The following is a 25,518-nucleotide window of genomic DNA, read 5'->3' on the forward strand; positions in this document are numbered from 1 at the left end:
AACCAATACCCGATTCTCCAATTCTTTTGTAGGTTTTCTATCCTAGAGACAGCTTCAATAATCCGCTCATTCTGGATCTAGTCTTCAAGCAAGTGAGTCCAATCATTCAAACGGATCGCCAATTTAACTGGGCGTCCCTGGCTAAAGGGCCATCTGGTCAGCCTCTTGTAGATCAGAACCTTTTTAAAGTTTTTTTTTTTAAATTACCCAATTTTCAACATGAGACTCAAGCATGTGGCACTTGTAACAAATCAGTGGCTATTTCCATCTGTTCTAGAAGTACAATTCCCATCATGCCGCTGGCTGTCAATCATGAGACTGGTGATACTGTAGTAGTTGAGATAATGTTGAAATAATACATGTTTTAGAATCTTATTTGTGGTCTTTCTCATATAAGTGTGTATTTTAGGAGGAAATCAGATATATGATATGAATGACTGCACATTCTCTTCCTTGTATGGATTTCTTACCAAATCTTTGTATCCAACCTGCAAGGTGATTAATGACACCCTGTCGGAGAGCTGCATCAGGATCACCAAGGAGGAGAGACAGAAGATGAGAAGCCTGCTAAGTGGGTATTGCTAGGACAACTTCGTGGAGCTGAACCTTTCCATCTTGCTCATGTCTCCTTAGATAAGTATGACTTGTAGCAGATGGCAGTAGATAATTTGCATTGTTACCTGCTGAATGAGAATCGCAAATTTTATTATTATATCTCCCTCTGCCTCCAGACCATTTTTTAGGAGAATATGTCTTAATGTATATTTTTTTTTTATAATTAGAGTTAATACCCTAGATTAACCTGTGTTTATCCAATGCAGCTGAGTACAGGTTGGACTCCATCAACGCCATCGCTGATGAAACCATAAAGAAGAAGATTGTGACGGCCGCCCGGGAAGAATGGGAAGTGTATTTTTCAAGACTTTTCCCAGCGGCTGTAAGACTGGATATCAAAAATGATACATTTAAAAAAAAAAATCCAATATCCTGTGTGGTTTGGCTTTTTTTGTTCAAGCATGTATCTTTTGTTTTGTAGGGAAGTGTTGGGACTGGTGTCCAAATCCTTGGGGTTTCTCATATGGGGATAAAACTTCTAAAGATGTTGAAGAGCAGTGGGTCAAACCCAGAACAGCTCCGGGTGCTGAGAAGTTACAGGTAGGGAATCCTCGCACACATAATATTCCGGCCAAGCCATGTTCTTTCTGAATCAATTCATTTATTATTATGCGTTACGGCCTCTTGCTGCATAGAGAGTTCTTTAGTATAGTCCATCAAGGACTTTTTAGGGTTTTAGACCGATTTTACAACTTAGTTTCTAGCAAAACTAGAAGTCGTGTGTAACAATTAATAAGTTCTCAATAAGCCAAGTTTTTTCGGCAACTAAAATACTTTCTCGCGTCTGCAGTTACGCCGACATCATGTTTGTTACGGTTCTGTCCAAGAACATGCTGGAGTTTAACCTGACCAACGAGAAGCTCATCCTTTTCTCCTCGAGGTCCAGCCAGGTCAAGACCATGATCGATTGCTTTTTGACGGAACTCAAGAAGGTAAGCGAGGTGGGAAAGCGGAGCGTGAGCTCTGTCAATGGATTCTTTCCATTCGTTCATCACAATCAGTGAGGCTCCTAAAAATGGGTTCTTCAGCAGGGAAAATTTCTTGACGGATGCTTCTATGTCAGCCTTAATATGAACTGTGAAAGTTCTAGCAACTTGGCTTTAATCAGAATCATGAGAGATGATAAAATCAATCGAAACGTATCTGCATATTTTTTCCGTGATTTTATGCCAATTCCAATTTTATAACCCAGATTTTTTTGGATTGTTTCCAGGATTCCAACTATGTTGTTGCTGTCCAGAGCTACGTGACAGAGGATAAGAGCTTTCTGAGTTTCCATAAAGGAGACATTATCCGTCTTCAGCCACTGGAAGGACTTCAGAAAGGTCAGAATATTAATTGTTTAGGGGTGGGAAACCAATAATGGGGCAACTTTTAGCTTAATATACCCGAACCTGTCTATCCCCTGCCTATAATAACTAAAAACTTAATGATTGAGAAACATCCCCCAGCTTAACCTTTCCTTTTTACTGTGAATTTCCACCCCGCACTATGGATACCCGGACAGGCCAAAATTATGGCTGTGTTGTAAGGAAGAAAGTGATGTACTTGGAGGAGCTAAAACGTGGAACTCAAGATTTTGGTAGGTCTTTTGGCTTGTTCCCTGTTCCTTTTCATTCTCTTTCTATACACAGTAGTCGTTTCCCTACGACTTCTATTGGCTCAGTTTATATATGTGATACATTTTTCTAAATGATGTTAAAGTTTGTTGTGATATCATCATGTGTACTAATTTGGCTCTGTATCTGCAGGCTGGAAGTTTGGAGCCATCCATGGCCGAGCTGGCCTTTTCCCAGCAGAGTGCGTTCAACCGGTGGCAGCGCCTGACTTTGTCAGCCTGCCGGCCGACAGGAAGGAAGAGCCGAGGAACCGGCGGAGCAGAGCTGCAGCTTCAGCTGCAGTTGCTGTGGCTGTGGCGTCAACTGCTGTGGCTCACGAGTTTGACAAAAAGATGGATGTAAGATGCAAATTACACCCACATTTCCCTTTAACTAAAAGCTTATAGGTCTCTTATGAAATGATACATTATAGTGATTGCCCCTTGTACCTTGTAACTTTTGTATCAATACGCCATCGTCTGTTGTAAGCCCCCAATTCTGCCTTCATATGACTGATCTCTCGCTCTCTCTGTGTCTCCCCAGGGCTCCCCTACACCCAGCGAATACGCGGAAAGTTTGGATGAATACGCAGATCCAGCCACTTCTGAGATTACGTTGCAGGGAAGTCAGTTTAACATGGTGGACTTTGCCAAGAAGTATTTCCGAGAGGGACAGAGAATGGCAGCCCGACTGCAAGACGAACAGTCAAAGAAGACTCCAGGGTATCAAAAGTGTCAACGTCTTAAGAGACATTTTAACCATGTCAGTCTAAAGCAACCTAGACTACTGGTGGCATTAGTTGGATGGACCTGGTTGTAGTGTACATAAAATTAACACTTAGTCATTTTAACTCCACAACCATTGAACGGTAACACAAAACAGATATTGCTGTATTTGAAAACATACTGGGCCAACATTCATAGAGTAAGATGTACAGTAGAGTAGCCATTCAGGACCTCGGCGGTCCCTTCCCATATTAAACATGAATAAAAGGAGGGTTTGAAAGTTTAAGTGAGCTGAAAACGTACTCTATGAACATTGGTCCAGTGAAATATATCAAACGCATCCCTAAGTAAAGGAACTAAAACTCGCATTATTTTTAATAGAACGTAGACAATGTTGTCAGTTGTGACTCTAAAGCTTAAATTGGGGGAAACTCAACAGAACAGAGTTTATGACAATTTTGGAATTTCAAGCTGAATTCTTGTTTCAATGCCTTTCTCTAGAGAGTCCTTTAAGCAGAGTTCCAAGAAAAGCAAAGACGCCCAAGACCCGGCTGATATGCTGAAATTTACTAAGGTGAGATATTCAATGAGATTTAACAGAGCAGGAGGTCCAAGACTAAAGTTATCCTTGACTCTTATTTTTAAATATAAACATCTCAACTCCCTGCCGCAGTCGCGGGAAAATTAAACTTCTACATAATGTCTGTAAAATCATCGCTGCACACAATAGCCTATTCATGCCAACCTTGCCACAATGTACGTCCAAGAAGGTTCACATGGTTTTGGGTGCAAAGATCTTGCTTCAAACAATAGTTATCTATGAGTTCAGATAGTATTTAGAAGACCTATCTGTATGCTCCTAGCCTCACATACTGCCGAGTGTCACACATCTAGCGTTACACCCTTTTCACCTTCTGTCTTCTACTTCTCAGAACCCTATCCAGGAATCCCTCATCGAGTTCAGTGACAGCAGCATGAACCGAGTAGCCGCAGAGATCTTCCTGGGTAAGAACGGGTCCCCATACTTCTCCCCTCGAGTTCCCTCCTATGCTCCAATTCTTTGATATACTTTTCACTGGAGTCTTAGGTAAGAATGGCTATAAATTGTCATTTCTAGAGCTTTTTTTTTTAGTAAGTGTCCACTGACCGTCTTCAACACAAATCACCGCCAATTAAAAGGTGAAACATCAGTCCTAGTGCCATTTCTGGAACCCAATATTCAAACCCAATGCTACAAAGTATTGCACTTTTTATTACTGATGATCTTGGCACAAGCTAAGCACAGATCCTTTGTTTCCCGTAGCCGTGATGAGGTTTATGGGTGATGCTTCCATGAAGGGCCAGTCCGAGCTGGATGCTGTCTGCACTGTCTTAAAGGTAACAATTAAAACATTCACATTATGTAAAAGGTGTTACAACAATAAATGGAAAAAATATTTTTCCATTTGGTAAGCATAAACCCCAGCGCTGTACACAGTAATAACCCCCAGCGCTGTACACAGTAATAACCCCCAGCGCTGTATACAGTAATAACCCCCAGCGCTGTATACAGTAATGTCGGTTACTGTTGACAAGAACCAGTTTTTTTTTCTAATTTTGTTCCAATAAACTCTCTGCAGACCATTGCTGCCAGTCATGTGACATTTTAGCAGAATTTCCCTGCTCAAACACCACACTGGGATAATGCTTTATGGCAATGCTAATGAAGTCCGTTCATCTGTAGACTCATTAGTCAGAGTGTCCGGCTGAGTGATTAAGACTGAGTCATTTTTTTCTTTACTCCAAATATTATAAAGGAGTTGAGGTGTTTGTCTGGGATCGAGAACAGAGCGAGAGCTCATTGGGGGTCAGGTCTTTATAATGATTAGAAAAGTCAAAACTGTATACACATCATTCTAAAATACAATAATGAATTGATCTACATAAGGAGAGACTTCAGTCCCACTTTACCCCAGTTCCATGATCACAGTCTAACGTGTCAATTTGTGTGAAGGAGCACCTTCACGTGTTGAGAAAAACATTGGTTAGAGGTAATAGGGGTTAGCTTAGGTTCCTGAGATCTGGGAGCAGTGAAGATGCTAAATGTTTTTCACGTCATTGCAGTTGTGCGGGGAACACGAGGTCATGAAGGACGAGGGATACTGTCAGATCATCAAACAGGTCACAGATAACTCCAGCACCAAGACGTGAGTACCAGAATCCAACATGGGGGCTCCTCGGAGTTAGCAGTTTTTAAGTGTTACAAACTCATTCCACATAAAAGTAGAAACCTCAAGCTCTGGAGGGAATTAAGTAGGTGAACTTGAAGGAGTAGACGAAGGATCATAGCATCTACTTGGCATGAAAGATAAGGTGCCAACTAGATGGAGGAGGTAAGTTATAAGCCATCAGAACACCAAGAAGACCAAGTGTGGGAGTATTTAATCAAGTGACCAGAAGTGCATGTGGTTAGCGGAATCACGGAGATCTTTGCATGTGAATATGAAGAAGTTTGACCCTATCACCTGGTGGGTCAAATCGTACGAAGGGGTATCCTGATGTTTGTGTTAGTCTGAAGTGATTGGTCAATCCTGTAGCCCCTCTCCTGTTCTCGTTGTCATTCAGGGACAGCTGTCAGCGAGGATGGAGGCTCCTCTACATAATGACGGCTTATTACAAGTGCTCTGATGTTCTGAAGCCTTACTTGTTCAAGTTTTTTCAAGACACGTGCCGGAGCCCTGGATTACACTTCCAAGGTCATTTATTTTCAGAACTTTTTGCGACACCCACGATTCACCTTTTACGTAGAGGGTTTCGTGGTAGCCCATTGGCAAAAGGGGTTGGTTTATGAAAAAAATAAAGTTGAAGTAAGTTTCTTGCTGACCCTCCTCGGTGCAATATAATTGGAAATAATATTTTTGGATTTTCCAGGCATTGCCAAGGCTTGTGAGCAGAATCTTCGTAAGACACTGCAGTATGGAGGCAGAAGTGAATACCCCAGCACAATTGAGCTAAAAGCCATGGTGGTGAGTTACTGACCAGTGTAATAATTACAAAACCCCCAACCTTTTATGGACCGCTCTATACATACAGATCTGTGATTGGCTGACACCATTTAACTGATACTTTGTAGTCTGGCACTAAAGAGTTCTTTTAGAATGTTCCATTCATGGACTAATCTTAGGGAAGATTATATGGGGGTTTTTTTTATTTCGATTGACATGAAATTGTCAAGCTCATTATTAAACTTGAAGTGTAATTAGTGATTCTTTGCCACAGGCCGGAAGAAGCTCGAAGAGGCAGCTGTTCCTTCTGCCTGGAGGGATTGAACGTCATCTTAAGATAAAGACTTGTTCGGTTGGTGGAAAACACAGAAGCGCAAATAAAACACAGCTTTCACTCAGCTTCAGTTCTCTCACAAAAACAGTACCAAAGTACCCCCCCACCTCATCTTTGATAAGAGTCACACGTGAGCCTCGTGTCAAGGATCTAGAGAAGGCATCTGGGAATATTCCACCCCATGAAGCCACAATAGCATTTAGTATTCCATTTTAGCAGTCTGCCCATATCACAAGTTATGGCTGAGATAATATGCTCATGACTAGGTCAACCACCTACCTAAATGTCCCATTTAAGACACCAATCTACTGCTAATGTGATTTTTTTTTGTATAGAATTAAGGTTCAGTTGAAGATAGAGGATCAAAAGCCCTGGTAGATCCGGACAATAATGGTAGCCTGACAGCTTTTTCTGTCGTAGGTGGCTTTTGATGTCGTTGAGGAGATCTGCATGGAGATGGGAGTTCACAAAGAGGAAGCCTTCAACGAATACGCCATCTTCGCGGTTACTAACAGAGGTGCGTTTGTACGGAACATGACACCCCCTGAATACAGGCAAACATAATAAACATATACTATAATAATCAAAATATAGAGTCGGATTTCTTTGTTTATTGAGTCAGGGGGAATGCTAAGGAACCGTCAAGGCGTGAGCTCGAGAGGGCTGGGTGTGAATTTTGTAAATTGTCAATTTTAGTTCAATAAATTAAATCTAATATAATGAGTGATTCGGACCCCATTCCTACACATACAAACCATAGCGTTCCTCATTTAAATAAAAGGTACGTCAGTGGGCGTGAAAAACAGTTATTCCTGCCCACTCTACCCCACAGCACTCCCCACTTGTGATGGGGAAGGAGGGCTCTTGATTCATGTGCGTCTAGGGTCGCCTGGGAAGTCATTCCTTACTTTCACCGTTCTCTCCTCCACTCAGGTCAGAACGTCAGACCCCTGAACCGAAAGGAGTACATTCTGGATGTGTCTGCAGAGATGGAGCAAACTGACAGCAACTACATGTTCTGGTTCAGGAGGGTTATTTGGACGCAGCCTCTGAAGTTTGAGAATGAACTGTATGCGACGATGCATTACAACCAGGTGCGGGGCTTCTGCACCTTGTATCTACTACAACAAACTACACGTATAGTAATGTTATAAACATTACAGGCCAAATGCACCTATAGAAAAAGAATAAAATATGCACCCTACACCTATCCTGCACAACATATATATATGGCACTCTAATACCCTTGTTAAAGATGCCCTTGTCTCCGGCCCTCACATTTAACCCCATTGTTTATTACTCCTTTCCCAGGTGCTTCCTGATTACCTGAAAGGACTATTTAATGTCTTATCCCATTTGAAGCCAACGGAGCAACAGTTTCAGCAGATTTCGCGGCTGGCAGCTCTCCAACACCGCGCCAAAGACAGCGTCTATCTGCCTACTGTGTACGTTATCCAGCTCCCATGTGTGCGTGTGGGGCAGGCTGTGTGCGTGTGGGGCAGTTCATGTGCGTGTGGGGCAGAGTTGGCCTGGGTGCACCTCGATAAGTCTCAGGAGTGATGGGTTGATTGTATGAATCGATATTTGGATTTCACTTATTATAAGTTGCCTGCCTTTCCCCATTGGGACAGCTCAACTCATTTGGGGTTCCTCTACACTTTGTTCTGGGCTGAAGAGAAACACTTTTTTAGGTCTTCCGGAGACAACTCAATGTGGCTTAACATTCCTACCACATACTTAATTTCATTTATGTCTATGCTTTGTCAGTTTCCCATACATCCATCTAGAGACCCCTTAATTTTCAGGGTATGGGGGTGTCCGTCAGCCTTTATGTACAAATTCCAGCCTCATCCACGTGTCTCAGTGACTTGGTGACATGCCCGATTCTCGTTTCCACAGCCGTGAAGTTCAGGATTATATTCCAAGCCAGTTCTACAAGGCGGTGAAGCCTCAGTCATGGCTGAACATGGTGATGCAGCATATGCAGCAGATCCAGCCTCTGAGTCCACACCAGGGACGAGCGCAGTTCTTGGGTAAAGCTTCTCATGGACCTTTTGTGATTAACGGTGATTTGCTAGTTTTAGGTGGTGCTGATGGGTCTGTTTCTCCCTCTGCCAGGTCTGGTCAGTGCCTACCCCATGTTCGGCTCCTCTTTCTTCTACATCCAAAGCTGCGGTAACAACATGGTGATCTCTCCGTGTATCCTGGCCGTCAACCAGAATGGGCTCAACTTCCTCAACAAGGAAACACACGTACGTGTCTACAGAATGGATGATGTTGGGTGGGATCAGATAGGGCAACACGTTCTTGATCTATAGAATTCCAGAAGTTACAATAACCTTGAAACTGTGGGTTGCCCAACATAGGTCTATTTTAACAAGATAGTTACCCTCTAAATACGTCTTGCTGGCTTTTAGGAGCTGGTGGTGACGTTTCCGCTGAAGGAGATCCAGAGCACAAAGACCCAGCGACCTGCTTCAGGCTTCAGTTACCCCTATGTAGACATTGCACTGGGAGATATGATGTCACATCGGGTAACACAACTACAGCTGGAACAGGTATATAAGAGCGGTGATGTTTACCCCAGTTTATAGGAATTTAGGGCCATTATAATGATAACAGACCACCGATGATGGGCTGGGAGTGGGAAAGGTCTCGCTGTGACCTACTCTCTCTCTCGTTCTCTGATTTCTTTCCTATTCTTCTGCTGTCTCTATGGATCCTTAACTAGGCGAGATAACACGGGGTACGTTTTCATTCTTCTTTCCCCATTATACATAATTCTGTCTGTATTTTGGAAATGTCTAGTCTACAGTCCCTTCGGTGTTTGCTGTTCCAATCTTCAGCTTTATTAGCAGAGTCATTGTTTGGCATTATCGTTTACTAAAGTTTTACTGGCCTGGGATATCTGACTTCATGTCTCTTTGCATTGGATAATGAGAGTTGTAGTCTATCAACAGCCAAAGAGTTCCCAGCTTCTTACCCTTCTCCATGGTGTAGCCCCGGAACACTAGCTTTGCAGGTTTGATGAATAAGTATTGTGTTGTAATAAAGTCTATCCTGCTTCTATTCCCCCCCCCCCCAGGGTCTGGAGCTGTGCAGAGTGGTCGCCGTCCACATGGAAAACCATCTCCAGAGTTGCGATAAACGCTTAACGCTTCCTCCCAGTGAGATAACTCTGCTCTGATTGGCAGGTTACCCTGCTAGGTTCTTTTGTCCATTATCCAGTAACAGGCCAGGCTACGATCGTGCCATCCACATAAACAAAACCGCCCAATCGGGCGGCAACGCCCACAACACGTATCACAGTAAACGCTGAAGAAGAGACCAACGTGTTTCGCCACTCGGCATTCTGGAGGCTTGATCCAGCGACACAGCAGCCTCTTTCTTAACGGCTATTTTTATGAGCCAGCGCGAGGTTTTTTTGTCCTGTTCAAAGTTAGATTTTTGGAGGAGAAATGCACTTTAAAGCACAAAAAATGGTTTGCTTGTATGCTTATATAATAAAAGGTTAAAAAATAAGTAAAACGACCCCGTCTAATAAAATCACCCACTGATACAGGTAACCCCATACCGCAAAGGGTTCTGGGTAAACCGGAAGTACCTTTTTTTATTTCAATCATGTGATCTTTGCAGTAGAAGATTCTTCGGAATTTTCTGTGCTCGGATTTGCGTATTTGGATCGCTGCGTTTATTTTCTAGATTTATTTTGTTACTTCGCTAGTTTTTACGGATCTGACTGGCTCAGTATTTTTGCAATTTCCTTAAAATACTGTTTTTGTAAGAAAAAAAATATATATATATTTTTTTGTGGTTTTAAACATTGTACTGTTTAATAAAGTACTTGGCGAAGATACTTTGCACCGTTGGTTCTCTAAATTAGCTGCCGCTGAGATTCTTGACATATTAACCCTTTAATAGCCCCCCACGTGAAGATTTTATGTACTCACTCGTCAAATGTGTTACCCAAATGGCTCAAATATCGGTCGTCATGGAAACCCTGACTTGTCAGTGTTTAAAGATACACTTAATTGAGTCACCTGCATTCAAGCAGGGAAATCAACCATAACATACTGGGAGCAAAAGCACCAACTCGGAGTCTTATATATGAGCACAACGGGGGAATAGGAAGGAGTCGGCTCCAGACTGTGTGACCCGGAGAATCTGCCCCCGAGACCCTGAGACTGGGGCAAAAACCCTGAGAGTACCCAGGTATGCTTAGAACCATCAATGGACACAACCCGCACACAATAGTAATTGCTACTGGAAACAAAAACAAAAAAACGAGCTCGATTGTGAAATCTGATAAAAAGGTTTTGGTCGCGAGAGGATTAAGGATTTACAATAATGAGACTTCCGAGCCCTTCAATGACTTTAACGCTCTTGCAGTACATTCCTGTACAGCTACAAAGGAAGGATTTTTGGGGGGCTGAAAGCAGAGGCTGTCATAATACATTTGGTGGCAGGCTGAACGGGTGTAATCGAGCCGACAGGCGAGAAGAAAAAAATACCAGAGTTCAATGCAGGACAACGAGAAAGAGAAAGAAACGAGCCATTCTTGCTCAACGGGCCATTAGCCTATTTGGCCAGGTGACTCGGAGAAAGAACTTGTACCCAGTCACCCTGTAAATAATCGTAATAATGCTTTAATGATAAACAGTTAATGTGGATGAACAACTAAAACATTCCGTTAAGACAATAATGGCCCTCAAACTAACTAAAATAATAATAATAAAATAATTATAATAAATTACATAAATAATAATTTATATTGTTATTAATAACATAAAAAAATAGATAATTTATATTGGTATTAATAATAACATTAAAATAAACAAATAATAGATCATTTTTATTGGTATTATTACCAACATTACATAAATAAATAATAATAATAATAATAAATATGGTCTCTACGAGTATCCAGCCGGACTGGGGTGACAATAACTTTAACCCAAATATATATATATATAAACACGCATTCGGTTTCCTCATGAATGTATTTTCCACGCCAAAGGCATTACACGGCGTAGTCTTCTTCACCGCTTCAACTATTAAATGAATATTACATTTACATTCTCTCTATAGGTGCACTACCTCATATTAACCACTAACTGTTTAATAATATACTATTTCAAAATCTCCCGCCTTGAGCACAGGTGTATTAAATATTTTACTGCTGCAACCTATGTGTTGTGAGGTTTCTTTCACTTTATTGCCCAGCAGAGTGTAGTTAATATATAGCAGTACCTCATAACACACCAATATGGCGCCTCCTGGACTCCAGTAAAGTCTCGTTGTTTACAAACAGTGTTGTCAAGTTATACAATACGGATAACAGATACGTCAATCCCAGCCAGGTGATCGGGGGCGGGGCTTTGCTGAAAAGTTGGCAAAGTCCATTGCGCCATCTTGGTACACCCAACCATAGGCAATTGCAGTAGCGGCCATCTTGGTAGTACTCTAGACCCTAACAAACGTTTCAACAGTCACGTCGACACTAGAGAGTGGCCCCAAAACAAACGGTGCGTGATGGTCGCCTGCTTCCTAAAGATACCTATAGAAAGCAAATATAGTTAAGTAATATAAATAAACAAGATATTTTATTTTTATCATGTCATGACCCGTCTACTAATAAAACTATTCGAGTTGAAAGAGAGTTTGTTGAGTATCGTTGTTTTGGTTTGGGTCAGGCGCGCCTAGGGCATCCTTAAATGACAGGGTCCTGGCTGTGGAAGCCGTGACAGAGCTTTGTCCCGCCCTTTCTTCTGATTGACGGCTGCTCTGAACAATCCCAGCAAGGATCCCCTCAGCCCAGGCCTGTCTGGCGGTGTTTGCGCAGCGGGAGAGCCCCGCGTACCGAGTCGCCGCGAGAATGGAGCTCTACCACTGAGCCTTGGCCATGTCCGTCCCGCGTAGCCCCGGGTGAGCGCCATGTCTGTCAGCGGTTACACCGACCTGCGGGAGAAGCTGCAATCCTTGTACCGGGACAGCCCCAAGGAAAGCGGCAAGCGGAAGCACCCGGCCTCGGACACGGAGGAGGAAGCGACGGCCGAGCAGGAGGAAGAGGAGGCCTGCAAGGTGCGCAGCGGCATCCACCAGGTGCGGCTTTTTACCCCAGAGGAGTGCGCCCGTATCGAGGCCAAAATCGACGAGGTTGTGTCCCGGGCCGATAAGGGGCTGTACCGGGAGCATACAGTGGACCGGGCCCCGCTTCGCAACAAGTACTTTTTCGGTGAGGGCTACACGTACGGCTCCCAGTTGCAGAAGCGGGGTCCCGGTCAGGAGCGGCTGTACCCCAAAGGCGAGGTTGACGAGATCCCCGAGTGGGTGCATGAACTGGTGATCCGCCGCCTGGTCCAGCATCGCCTCATCCCCGAGGGCTTCGTCAACAGCGCCGTCATTAACGACTACCAGCCCGGCGGCTGCATCGTGTCCCACGTGGATCCCATCCACATCTTCGAGCGGCCCATCGTCTCCGTGTCTTTCTTCAGCGACTCGGCCCTCTGCTTCGGCTGCAAGTTCCAGTTCAAACCGATCCGGGTGTCCGAACCGGTGGTCTTCCTGCCAGTCAAGCGGGGAAGCGTCACCGTGCTCAGGTAGTTGGCGGCGAAGGGGAAAAAGCCGGGTCGGGGGGGGGGGGGTACATGATCAGGGGTAGCGGAAATGCAGGGCCGTGAGGGTCATGACCAAGTAAGGAGCATGGAGCTGGCAAAGGGAGGGTTAATGCAAGAGCTATGGAGCTGTCAAGTCGTCACTGGGCTATTGGTAATGATTCAGGGCCAAGATAGGGTTAATACAAGGCATTAGAGGCTGCCAGGGGTAATGTGTAACATGGGAATGGCAAACGTAGAGTGAATGAATACATGAGGGAAGTGGAACAGTCAATGCTAGGGTTAATACGAAGGCCACTTAACAATGTCAGCGCAGGGTTAATCTGGTCATGGAGATCGGAAGGGTTAAAGTATTGGAGAAGACATGGTTAGTGATTTAGAAACCAAATAGACTTGAAGGTTAATAGTTAATGCAGCGATGCACTCAATGCCCTACTTAGGGGTAATATGTATGACTGGTGGGGTGACTGGGAGAGGAGGCTCATAGTGATGGTTTTAGGAAGAGAACTCGATGATGTCATACATGGACCAGGGCTGTAGATCGGGCCGACGCGTTATCTTCCCGAGTTCCGAGAAGCTGGCCAGTCGAATCAGGAAGTAACATCTCGGATACCGGAAATATATATATTATACGGGGCGATAGACTTGGTTTTAAAATTAACTTTCAAGGTCATGGATGTGTGCGGTGTTGGTGCTGATTGAGGAGCGGCATTCTCGTGCTATTCGGGAAGACAGTAGTCCGTTCCTTCACGCTCCCTTTTTGGGTAGCCTCTGGTCACATGACTTTAAAATAGCCAACGGTCTGCCCTCCAGCTGTTGCAGAGCTCTTGGGATCGGTCACGGAGATGACTACTATGTAGAAAGTGATGCGTGAGCAGGAAAAGCCCCCTCCGTTATCATTTCACTTAAGAATATAACAAGCTCTTTAAGTTACTTTTGCAAATGTGAGGAAGTTTTGCTTTACCGAGGGTGGTAGATAAGCAGAACAGCCTCCCAGCAGAAGTGGTAGAGGGTAATACAGTGAGGGGGTATTAAACATGCATGGGATAGACATACGGCTCCTGAATCTAAGACGGGACCAACGACTGATTAAGGTTTGAGAAACGGGTGACTAGACGGGGGCCCGATGCGTTTAGGGATCAAGTGCCTGTCGAACGGGAGCGGGGATCTCTCGCAGAGACTGCCTTCTGACAGCTCGAGCCGCATCCCTCTGGAGGCTGATTGAGGGGAACACAAAGGACACCTCCGGCCATGACGGTCCTCTCTGTGCCGAGGAGTCTGATTAGAGCGGCTCTCCCGGAATACGGAGTAACTATTAGTATTCTTCTAATCCAATGGAAGAGGTCACCGGAATTAGACACTAAGCTGCAGCTTATTTCGCTTCCCCGCAGGATGTCGCACGTGATGAATGGGCGCCTCGTGCAGCGGGACTTGTGAGGTTATTTAGGGTTTTGCTTAGTGTAGAACGACCTGCGATCCGCGTCGTGTTCATGAATTCTTTCGGCGTCGGGTCGCGTGTTCCACGTTCACATCCGCCACGGAAAAACGTAGTCTGAATAATTTCTAAACCCGCTGTGGCGGGGGGTGTGAGGTCCGTGGTTTGCTCGGCTCCGGAAGCTGCAGCTCAGCCTTTTAAAACCACTCAGGAGATGAGAAAATGTTTTGAAAAAGAAACTTGGATTCTGCCAGCAGGTCGGCCCCATTTGGCCCCCGTCTAGTCTCCCGTTTCTCCTGCTGTAAAGACTCAAACCTTAATCAGTCGTTGGTCTCGTCTTAGATTCAGGAGCCGTATGTCTATCCCATGCATGCTTCATATCCTCACGGTATTACCCTCTACCACTTCTGCTGGGAGGAAGTTCCACTTATCTACCACCCTCTCAGTAAAGTTAAACTTCCTTCCTTTCCGTCTCGGCCTCTGACCCTCTAGTGTTAGATTGCGGTCTCTTCCCTCCTGTCCTTTATGTATTTAAATGTTTCCATCATAAACCCCTCTTTTCTTGCTGAAGCCTGTACATGTTAACCCTTTGAGTGCTGGGCATTTTTCTCTGTATAGGAACAGTCTTCATGCTGTTTGGCTCTCAAGGTCTTTCCTAAGGCAGGCGATGCGGCCAAGACCTCGGAAGGCTTCGTTACGATGCCTCGATCCTTTACCTCGCCCGCCTCCTGTATGAATGCGAAACCCCCGCAGGTTGCTTAGCGGCTGTATGGATGGCAAGGAACTGCTTTAGCTGCCAGAAGGCTGTAGGAATCTGCCCTTAACCCCTACACTGCCTGCCTCCGCTGTCACATCGGAAACAAGCAGGAAGCTCGCCTCCGCCAGACCCGCCGGGGATTCCTCATTCGTTAGGAAGCTGCCACCAGCTGACTAAGACTGTTTATGTGAAGAATAAGTGGGGAAAGACGCTGTACTCTGCGGTTCTTTTTGCCCGTTATGGCCCCAGGTCTCGGCACGTGGCCCCTCGCTTACCCGTTACGGCCCCAGGTCTCGGCACGTGGTCTGCGTTCGCCTTTAACTGGGAGACCGGTTTACCAATTAGGGAAACGCGGCTATGTGTTCCTGCCACCCAGAATAGGACGAGGAGATTGCTGAAATAGGATCCCCGCCGCTGCTCGGTAACAGGCGCTCATGACTTGGTAGATTCGCAGCTAAAAGTGTCTGCGTCGCGTTACGGAGCGCCGTGTTACCGGATCCCAGGGAACGAGGAATTTTGCTGTCAGCGGCTTCTGTGTTTTCTTACTTTTTAGTTTAGTTTTGTGAATTTCTTAAACATACGTGGGTTATTTCCTATGTCCCGCTAAGAGTCCCGTTGCGCAGCCATATGTCTATCCCATGCATGTTTAATCCCCTCACTGTATTACCCTCTACCACTTCTGCTGGGAGGCTGTTCCACTTATCTACCGCCCTCTCGGTAAAGTAAAACTTCCTTCTGTTCCGTCTCTGACCCGCTAGTGTTAGATTGCGGCCTCTCGTTCTTACATTTCTCCTCCAGATAGCTGTGATGGGGATCTTTCTGATAGTTTTTGGTCTTTCAGGCTACTAGGTCCTGCCCTTGTATAGAAGACTAGCGATAGAAGTTTCCAAGCAGTAAAACAACGTTTAGCCTCCACGTTATCTCTGCCGGTGCTTTGTACACGGCTCGTAAATGTATTCTTTGATATGCTGCTCGCTTTCTGTGCGGTGGTTTTTCACCCGACTGAGATTGTGACACTTTCCTGTTCTCTTTACAGCGGATATGCAGCAGACGAGATCACACACTGCATCCGACCCCAAGACATCAAGGAGAGACGTGCTGTTGTCATACTCAGAAAGTAGGTGCCTATTTTATAAGTAATATTATCCGTGTCGGGAGTGCTGGCTGGGTGTCTAATTTAACACTGTCATGTCTATTAACAGCTGCTTAATGTGTAAAATAAATAAATATATAATTACACACGCAAACCTTGGCTGTTGAACCCTGCCCTCTGGATAGCAGGTCTCTAATAATAAATGTTTAACCTACTTATTGAGTATTTTCAGGTTTACTGGATTGTTTTTCATTATGATTCAATAGGACTTTTAAATGGTCAGTAGTGTGTATGTGTGTGTGTGTATATATATATATATGTGTGTGTGTGTGTGTGTATATATATATATATATATATATCTCTATCTATCTATCACACGCTTTCATATAGACACCTTTGGTGGGGGTAACGGAGGGATCCACCAACTTTCTATTTGAAGCTGTTGCACGATCTGTTTGAGCAGGAGGCCAGGTTATGATGTCATGTCCCAGCATTCTACTTTACATATGGCAATTTATTACCATCTGTGGTGCGACGGCACAGGCAGTGATCAATTCAACGGCTCAGTTGGCCAGTGTGGGGCGATCCTCATCTCCACAACCAGCCGGGATCGCTGTTGCTCTCGGAAGCCAGACAGTGGGGCAGTTTGTTTGGATCGGACCCTGGGGGTATGTAATATGGCTTCACAGGACCTTCATGCCGAAGTCGTGTGGCTGGTGGCTCCATGGAGTTGTCGGCCTGAGATTTGGTATTCAAAAACTGCTCCGGGAAAACGTTCTGCGATGCGTAAGACAGTGGCGGTGGCAGTCTGTGCCGGTGGCAATGGAAACATATCACTCTGGCACCTTCATTTATTCAAAATTCACTTTTTTATTATTGGGCTTCAAGACAAAGGAATCGGGAGAACTAACACAATAGTCTGGCTTTCAAATGGATTTAATTATATCTTCCTTTAAAGAAGTAGTTGCCAATCCCCGGGCAGCCGCGGTGATGCAGACCAAACCCTTTCAGCTTTACAGATAAAACATGTTGCTTTGCCTGACACTGAAAACGTTCGGAGGCTGGCACCGCGCATGTCTTCTCATCCATTGTCTCCCTTTTCCGTTGCTGGGAGCGGGAAGACATCAAGGTCACTTTAGCTAAACCGGGAGGACAGGAGCTCCTGTGCCGCATCTAATCCCTGTGCGGCAAGAATGCAATCCTTTATCCCTCAAAGCAGTGACTTGTCCTTCGTCCTGAGGCAGGCGAAATACGCAAAACCAGCAGCCGGTTGGTGGAAACGCCTCTCGCTGCGAGAGTTAAAAGCCGATTAGTCGAGGCGCACGCATGGATGGTTGACCGCTCTAGAACCTCACTTGATCAGTAGTCCCATTTATGGATTCCCTGCTCCTCCTTGCTCTCTAGAAGTTAAATGCTACCTTTATAACGGTTTAGGGTCTGTTTTTAGTCTTTTATTCAATGTACGTTTCTTATGTTTTGTGTCTTTTCTAACAGAACGAGGAATGAGGCTCCACGTTTGGAGACAAAGTCCTTTAGCAGCAGTTATAACCCTGAGCGTCTCTCTGGCAGCAAACGGCAGCACGTCCTGAAACCAAAGCGATCGCATCGCAAGGCAGACCCAGACGCAGCCCACAGGTACGTCAAACGCAGCGGGTAACGGGGGGGGGGGGCATGCTTGCTGCTAACATCAGGTCTTGGGAATTGGTTGCTGTGTTTGAGGTGCGGGCTTCTTACCGATGAATTGTTTGCTTCGCAGACCTCGGATTCTAGAAATGGATAAAGAGGAGAACAGGCGGTCTGTGCTTTTACCAAAACCAAGAAAGCGGAGTAATTTTAGCTCTGAGAACTATTGGCGAAGGTCTTATGAGTACGTGGACGGCTATGGTGAAATAGGAGAGGACGAGGGAAGCCCAGCTCGCAAAGTTAAAATGAGGCGGCATTGAGGTATTTGGAGTCCGCAGTCGCCGGGAGAATAACTTTGTGGGACTTCGTGTTTTCTTCCTCCGCCGTTTCCCTGTAACTACCACCACGCGGAATTGTATCGGAGGACCTATCGAGGCCACTTGTCCTGGATCCCGGTCCAGCACGTTTTGAGTTGTGATGTTTTCCGCTGGGACGGGATGGCCCACGCCGGTACTTAGCTTTTTTGAATGTCGGAGCTCAGACGGAGTTTGTTCTGTGAGCTTGAAAGCGACGCGCTGGAGGAACGGAGCCGTGTGGGGGGGCATTGTGCGGTTATCCTGAAGCGAAGGATCAGTACGTATTGAAACGGAATATACTCCAATATTCCCAAAGAACGGTTTGGTTGCCTTTTCAATACAATTTTTGTTTAGCAGTTTGTTTTTTTTTCCTTTTTTCCCCTATTTTTCTTCTGTCTCCTGAAACAAAATGTCTGTTATCCCGGTGGATCCCAATCTAGATTCTTGCTGCGTCCAGTGAGCCTCATCGGAGCCGCACCTCAAGTCCCCGTCTGCTCCTCGGATCCACTTAATAAATGCAAACCGCTAGGAAATTTCATAAAACGTTTTTTGAAATGATTAAAGATACTCTAAAGAATTCCAGATGTTTTATTTCTACCAATAAGCATTAATAATAATAAAATAGAAATATATTATATAAGACGATTTTCCTTATTTTGTACCTGGTGCCAGGTATCTGGATTGCTGTGCATAGCAGGGGCAGATCCGATTGTAATTAATATTCTAGTTATGTCATAAGACCGTTGCTTCTTTAACCTGGATGGTGCATTCGATTGGTTCATTTCAAACCGACATAGGGTTATGAAATTTGCAACGTCAGGACATCCGCCTGCCGGAATCGGGTTTCGTCATGTGATCTGTTCCCGGAAAGGAAATATTTGCTTCCCGACTTAATCTCCCAGATTTCCAAGGACACAGACTTTCTTTAGAATAAGATTGGATCATTGAAAGTTTTATGATCAGATTGCATCGGGAGAAAGCCTGGAATTTGTGTTTCTGTACTCCTCCCCGAAATGTCAATAGATATGTCTATTATAGCAATTTGGACTAGAGTTTTTATACCCCGGGTTCTTGCAGAGATCTGGATAATTGATGCTCAAAAAACTAGACCACCCTAAGGTAAAGTCTTACCAACCACCGCCATATTTATGTGAAATCCCATCACCCTGTGGAATAGGTCTTAATAAAGCACTAAGCGTGTAAGTAATACATTAATTCGGTATCATAAACCCCATAGTTACGTAATATTACTTGCTTTTCACGTAAGCACTCACCTACGCATGATCCTCTGGCACCCTCCAATGACCTAGAAGCCTCCAGGAGATTAGAACATCAACTACATCACACACTGTGAAGGCTGAATAAACAAAGATGGCGTCCCTTTATAAAACTGGCTGCAATTGGATATATTAGATTTTCACTAAATTTGGTTACTCTTCCTCTCTAGGCTGTACAGGGAAAAAAAAAAGGCTAGAATCAGGCCGTCTGGCTGCTCCGTTCCCTTCCACCAGATGGCGCTTGTTGACTTCCTAATGAACTCATCAGTCCCTTTTAATCTGCTGTCAAACTGTATGTTTCATGGATCAGCAAATCCGGGTAAGGTAGAGGGACTGAGTCTCTGGAAGAGGGGTGCATTGGGAGATATCAAGACCATATATTCTGCGGGACTGTGCAATTAACTTTATTAAGGCTGAGAGACGAATCTTGCCTGGAAAGAGTTAAATTGTACTTCATCTTGGTCTGTTTAGCAGTGTGGTCCTCAGCGGCCCCTGTGAATACCAGCACTCATTACACAGGCCAGAGTGTTAGAGGATGGCTCCTGCCCCGCTCACTCTAATTGCTTCTTCCCACGGACTCCAGGGTCACCCGCCTCAATCATCACCCACTTCTATGACATTCTGTGCAATTAGGCACTTTAAACAGCCTCGCTGATATACCCCGCTAAATATACCCAGCTATTGGGGGAGGGGAATAAACATATTTTCAATATGTCTGGCTTGGAGGAGTGAAGAGAGAGGGGAAGACATTTAAATAATTAAAGGGATTTAACAAAGTACAGGAGGGAAGTTTATTCCAAAGGAGGAGAAAAGTTACAAGAGACCTGAATCTAACACTAGAGGATCAGAGACTGAGATGGAATGGAAGGAAGTTTCACTTTACTGAGAGGGTGGTAGGTAAGTGGAACAGCCTCCCAGCAGAAGTGGTAGAGGGTAATACAGTGAGGGGGGAAAATACTTGCCTGAGTTAGAATCTGCAGCGCTGCTGCTGCAGCTGCCCTCTTCCTCCATGGAATGTCGATTCTTGCCATTGATGAGGCTTGAAGCAGCCAATCAGTGGCAGGAAAGCTCTCTTGCTGATTTCACATGCGCACAGGGGTCTATCACATGCAGGGAGATGTGTTCACCTGAACATGCCTCCTGCAGGGCAATTGGCAGGTGGAGAGGGGATAATGCATCTGGGGAGATTCCACACAAAAAATGAAAGGGACCTCAGAGCCATCATCATCATCATGATTAAAGTGCTTTAAGTCGGTTATCCATTTCCCGCATCATCTGGAGGTGAGGACCCCTGTCCGAGGCATCTGCCGCTACAATGTTATCTTGCAATGGGAAGCAATCAGGATGTCCTTTGAGGTCATAGGAAGTAGTAGTTTTTAAAGGAAGGTTGCAGCAGGATTGCCTTGTTTTTTCCTGCTACCATCTTCTCCGCATACAGAAAATACTAAGATCCATACGGGAAGCAGCCGTGTTTCTTTATAGGAGACCCATATGGATGATTGACCAGGGCCTTGGAAGATGGAACTTATTGAAGATATAAACTCCCTCTATTGAATGGACGTTCAAGGAGAAGTTATCAGGGCCGGCCATAGGCATACCTCTCAACAAGCCCGATTTTTTGGGGCGCTGTCCCGAGCATACCTGGGAACTTCTGGGTTCCGTCTACCTGGAGCCTACCCTTGCGGGACGCGGCCAGGACTGCCCACTGACATCAGTGGGCGGTCCAACTGACATTAGGGGTGGTTCTGCTGATGTCAGTGGCCGGTCTTGCTGACATCGCAGGAAACACCCCCCATTTAAAGATGAAATGAGCGCAGAGTGGGGCGTGTTAACACCCCCCTCCTGTGACCCGGAGGATTCGGGTGTTGACCAGAGATCTGGCGGTCTAGGCTCCAATATGGCCTCCTCGCGATGTTAATGTCGTAAGGTGGACACTCCTCCCACCCATTTCAAGAAGCTGGCCCTGCCCACTCCCCTAGCTGACTCTGCCCCTCCACACCTCTGGCCACACCCCACGACACAGGTGTCTGTTTTGGGCACCTGAAATGTTGAGGGGATACGCATAGGTCCTTAAGGGCTTAGAGGTTAGGCCCCAAAGGGCAACTGCCCATCTAAAAGATGGCTGCCTGGGAGATGTGACAGACAAACACTTCTTTGCTGATCTTTGCCATAGTTACTAGTTAAGGCCCTGAACAAATCTGACAAATCTCAGCCATTTCTACTTAAAGATAGGGATAGAAACAAACTGTAACAAACATCCTCAGCCGAGGCCGATCCCCGAAGCCACGGTGGGCACGACGGGAACGAAATCAACCGCAAGGAATTCTCCCAGCGTCTTATCTCTGGTTTTAATACAAACATGTTTGATTGGATACAGATGTTGAACTCAAAAGAGAACCAAGAAGCAGGAGGCCTCGTACATGCGCAACGCTACTTATTTATTATTATTACAAAGGCTATCCGCAATAGTCTACCCATCAAAGTAAACTAATACCCTCTACGCCCCATGCATGGTGGAATTTTCAGTAATTCGACATTACGATTGGTTAAAATTGTTGGCATGGGTACAGCAAACCAATCCCACAGCTAAATTGCCAAGAGGGATTTTGGAATGTTCCAACTGTCCATATTAATAGGGGTTCAAATATATTTTTTATTAGTGTTCATCAGTGTTGATTAACAGGGACTTATCAACGTAATAAACGTATTAATATTTCGCTGACACACAGCTAAAAATATACTATTTTGGATGAAGTGTCAGCTTCTTAGGCAAGTGACCATGTAAACTATTACACGCAGAACCTGGTCGGCCCCATTCGGCCCCCGTCTAGTCGCCCGTTTCTCCTGCTGAAGACTGAAACCTTAATCAGCCGTCGGTGTCGTCTTAGATTCAGGAGCCGTATGTCTATCCCATGCATGTTTAATACCCTCACTGTATTACCCTCTACCACTTCTGCTGGGAGGCTGTTCTGGTTATCTACCACCCCCTCAGTAACGTAAAACATATTTTTCGAAAGCTTCCTGCCCCGGTGGTAAGAGTGCAACAATGTAAGCGAGACTATGAGAAAAACAGACCGCAGTCTGCACAAAATGTAATTTTTTATTTAAAGCTAAAAAAGTAAAATGTCGAACCCTTTAGACGCCAAACAGGAATGTGACGTGCGTTTCGTTGGCATGTTCATGTGTTTTGTATGATGTTTTAAGTCATGAGCCTGTACCCTGTACTGTTTTGCAGACAAGACATACGGTGTATGTGAATCAGGAGACACGTAAGGAAATCACAAGACTTTTGTTCCACTTTCCGGACTTTTTTTTTTCCTTTAAAGTAAAAACAGATTCGAGATAAAATTTGAACAATTCTCAGAAAAATGTTTGATTTGCCAACATAAGCTTCTGTGTTTTTTATGTATTTCCTATAAAAGGTTTTAGGAGCCCTATAGGCAGATTGGCCCCCATTCGGCCCCCGTCTAGTCTGCCCGTTTCTCCCGCTGTAAAGACTCAAACCTTAATCAGTTGCTGGTCTTAGATTCAGGAGCCGTATGTCTATCCCATGCATGTTTAATCCCCTCACTGTATTACCCTCTACCACTTCTGTTGGGAGGCTGTTCCACTTATCTCATAATTTGAGGGACCCTGAGAGTCTGCCCCTGAGACCCTGATTGGGGCAAAAACCCTGAGAGTTCCCAGGTATGACTCTCACAGACTCAGATTAGTCAGTTCTGGCCACCGCAGACGTCTCATCAGTGAGTCCAACGTCTGCTCCCGGTATAAGAAACAACCGATTCATACAATTTATCATCCGACTCCCGACAGCTGAGGGTGTGAAAGATTTTACTAATAAAGCTCACTAAGAAACTTGTTATTGTGTCATTTCCACACACACACACACACACATATATATATATCCTGTATATATTGTGATAATTGCATTAACCTATAGAATAGCCTCAAAACCTAGAAGAAAAAAAACAAAAAGGCGCAGATACGGGGTTTAGGGGCAAAAAAATGGGAGTTTTTTAAACATTATCGAGGAAGTTTTTAGAGTTTTTACCCCATCACAAATATTCTAAATAAATGAGAAATTTTAAGTAAAAGCCCCCCCGATGCGTCGGGGTAACGGGGCGATTTAACACACGGAGCTCATCTGAGATGCCTATAACATTAACTCTTTATTAGACATTAAGAAGACACACGTATTACGAGACAACGAGTCTATTTACAATGTGTGGCCCCAACAGGAAGTGACTCAATGTATAAAAACCAAACAAAAACATTTCGATCTAAACATATAGATTGTCAGCAGAATGTATAGGTGAAAACAATGCCTTAGTGTATATTTATAAATGTATGTTTTCCTTTTTACCCCAGTTGTAGTTTTTGCCCCATAATATAAATCTTTTCAGGCAGCTGCATATCAGCCGTTTGTATGATTCTCGCTCTGTTATCTGATCCCCGATCTACTAAACACCGCGACTCCTTATACTGCCTGTGGGGGACAATAGAATGGCTCAGTCTTAATCACCCAATCAGGAGTTATTCCTGTATACAGCGCTCGGGGGTTATATTACTGTATACAGTGCTGGGGGTTATTATTACTGTATACAGTGCTGGGGGGGTTATATTACTGTATACAGCGCTGGGGGTTATATTACTGTATACAGTGCTGGGGGTTATATTACTGTATACAGCACTGGGGGTTATATTACTGTATACAGCGCTGGGGTTATATTACTGTATACAGCGCTGGGGGGTTATATTACTGTATACAGCGCTGGGGGTTATATTACTGTATACAGCGCTGGGGGGTTATATTACTGTATACAGCGCTGGGGGGTTATATTACTGTATACAGCGCTGGGGTTATATTACTGTATACAGTGCTGGGGGGGTATATTACTGTATACAGCGCTGGGGGGTTATATTACTGTATACAGCGCTGGGGGGTTATATTACTGTATACAGCGCTGGGGTTATATTACTGTATACAGTGCTGGGGGTTATATTACTGTATACAGCGCTGGGGGTTATATTACTGTATACAGCACTGGGGGGTTATATTACTGTATATAGCGCTGGGGGTTATATTAATGTATACAGCGCTGGGGGTTATATTACTGTATACAGCACTGGGGGTTATATTACTGTATACAGTGCTGGGGTTATATTACTCTATACAGCGCTGGGGGGGTATATTACTGTATACAGTGCTGGGGGTTATATTACTGTATACAGCGCTGGGGGTTATATAACTGTATACAGTGCTGGGGGTTATATTACTGTATATAGCGCTGGGGGTTATATTACTGTATACAGCGCTGGGGGGTAATTACTGTATACAGCACTGGGGGTTATATTACTGTATACAGTGCTGGGGGGTTTATATTACTGTATACAGCGCTGGGGGTTATATTACTGTATACAGCGCTGGGGGGTTATATAACTGTATACAGCGCTGGGGGGTTATATAACTGTATACAGCGCTGGGGGTTATATTACTGTATACAGCGCTGGGGGTTATATTACTGTATACAGCGCTGGGGGGTTATTATTCAATAAACAAATCAAATCGTAAAAAAATTGATTTTTCTATTAAAAATAACCTGTACTCGGTAGCCTGTTCTTCAGCACAATGTATAGATCAAAAGGCCTTTAAATTAACTACTATTAATTAGAGTTTTTTTATTTTATTTCTGTTTGCTGCTCCTTAATACCACTCCCCCGGCCTGAGATGGACCCCATTTATTATCACTCTTTAAGTATCAGTTGTATATTCAGGGTGTTCTTTAAAACCAATTTAATTTTAGAATTCACTATAAACTTCTTGGTAGAAAAATAGTCACCACATTCCACATTTCTGAACAATAAGTGCAGTTTGGTGGGAAGAACTACAAATCCCACACTCCTCTGCGCTCTATCGCGCATGCGCTCAGGGCATAGTGAAGTAGCCAAGCTTCTAAAAGATCCGCAGGCACGGACGGGCTCGAAGCTTGTCTTTTGATTGGCTACGGGCAGTGTCAGTCAAGCCTGGGCTGGATCAAGTTCCCCGGCCGCCTGTGTGAGTGTTGGCTGCTGAGCGGCGGCTGCACGGGCTTCGGGACACCGGCAAG

The 25,518-nt window shown here is 44.7% G+C and overlaps 2 protein-coding genes across 2 annotated transcripts in view; both read left to right on the top strand.

The window, feature by feature from the left end:
• LOC149285761 (unconventional myosin-XV-like) overlaps positions 1-9,443 on the top strand; it is a 31,440-nt gene extending 21,997 nt beyond the window's left edge. Inside the window, 23 exon segments of the mRNA XM_089494839.1 lie at positions 33-92; positions 496-571; positions 822-937; positions 1,037-1,155; positions 1,406-1,547; positions 1,829-1,940; positions 2,123-2,197; positions 2,367-2,572; positions 2,757-2,935; positions 3,440-3,512; positions 3,871-3,943; positions 4,242-4,315; positions 5,042-5,124; positions 5,543-5,673; positions 5,849-5,943; positions 6,197-6,274; positions 6,677-6,773; positions 7,190-7,350; positions 7,568-7,701; positions 8,156-8,289; positions 8,375-8,508; positions 8,674-8,814; positions 9,342-9,443. Coding sequence (XP_089350965.1) covers positions 33-92; positions 496-571; positions 822-937; positions 1,037-1,155; positions 1,406-1,547; positions 1,829-1,940; positions 2,123-2,197; positions 2,367-2,572; positions 2,757-2,935; positions 3,440-3,512; positions 3,871-3,943; positions 4,242-4,315; positions 5,042-5,124; positions 5,543-5,673; positions 5,849-5,943; positions 6,197-6,274; positions 6,677-6,773; positions 7,190-7,350; positions 7,568-7,701; positions 8,156-8,289; positions 8,375-8,508; positions 8,674-8,814; positions 9,342-9,443 — 2,595 coding nt within the window.
• A 2,747-nt stretch (positions 9,444-12,190) lies between these two features.
• LOC149285762 (RNA demethylase ALKBH5) lies at positions 12,191-18,098 on the top strand. Its single transcript, XM_089495078.1, has 4 exons — positions 12,191-12,855; positions 16,099-16,179; positions 17,650-17,790; positions 17,912-18,098. The coding sequence occupies exons 1-4, from the start codon at positions 12,191-12,193 to the stop codon at positions 18,096-18,098; spliced, it is 1,074 nt and encodes a 357-aa protein (XP_089351204.1).
• Positions 18,099-25,518: the final 7,420 nt, after the last annotated feature.

This window comes from Sceloporus occidentalis, unplaced genomic scaffold (genome assembly GCF_023333645.1).
Source record: "Sceloporus occidentalis isolate IW3139 unplaced genomic scaffold, rSceOcc1.0.p SCAF_76, whole genome shotgun sequence".
Taxonomy (NCBI): Eukaryota; Metazoa; Chordata; class Lepidosauria; order Squamata; family Phrynosomatidae; genus Sceloporus; species Sceloporus occidentalis.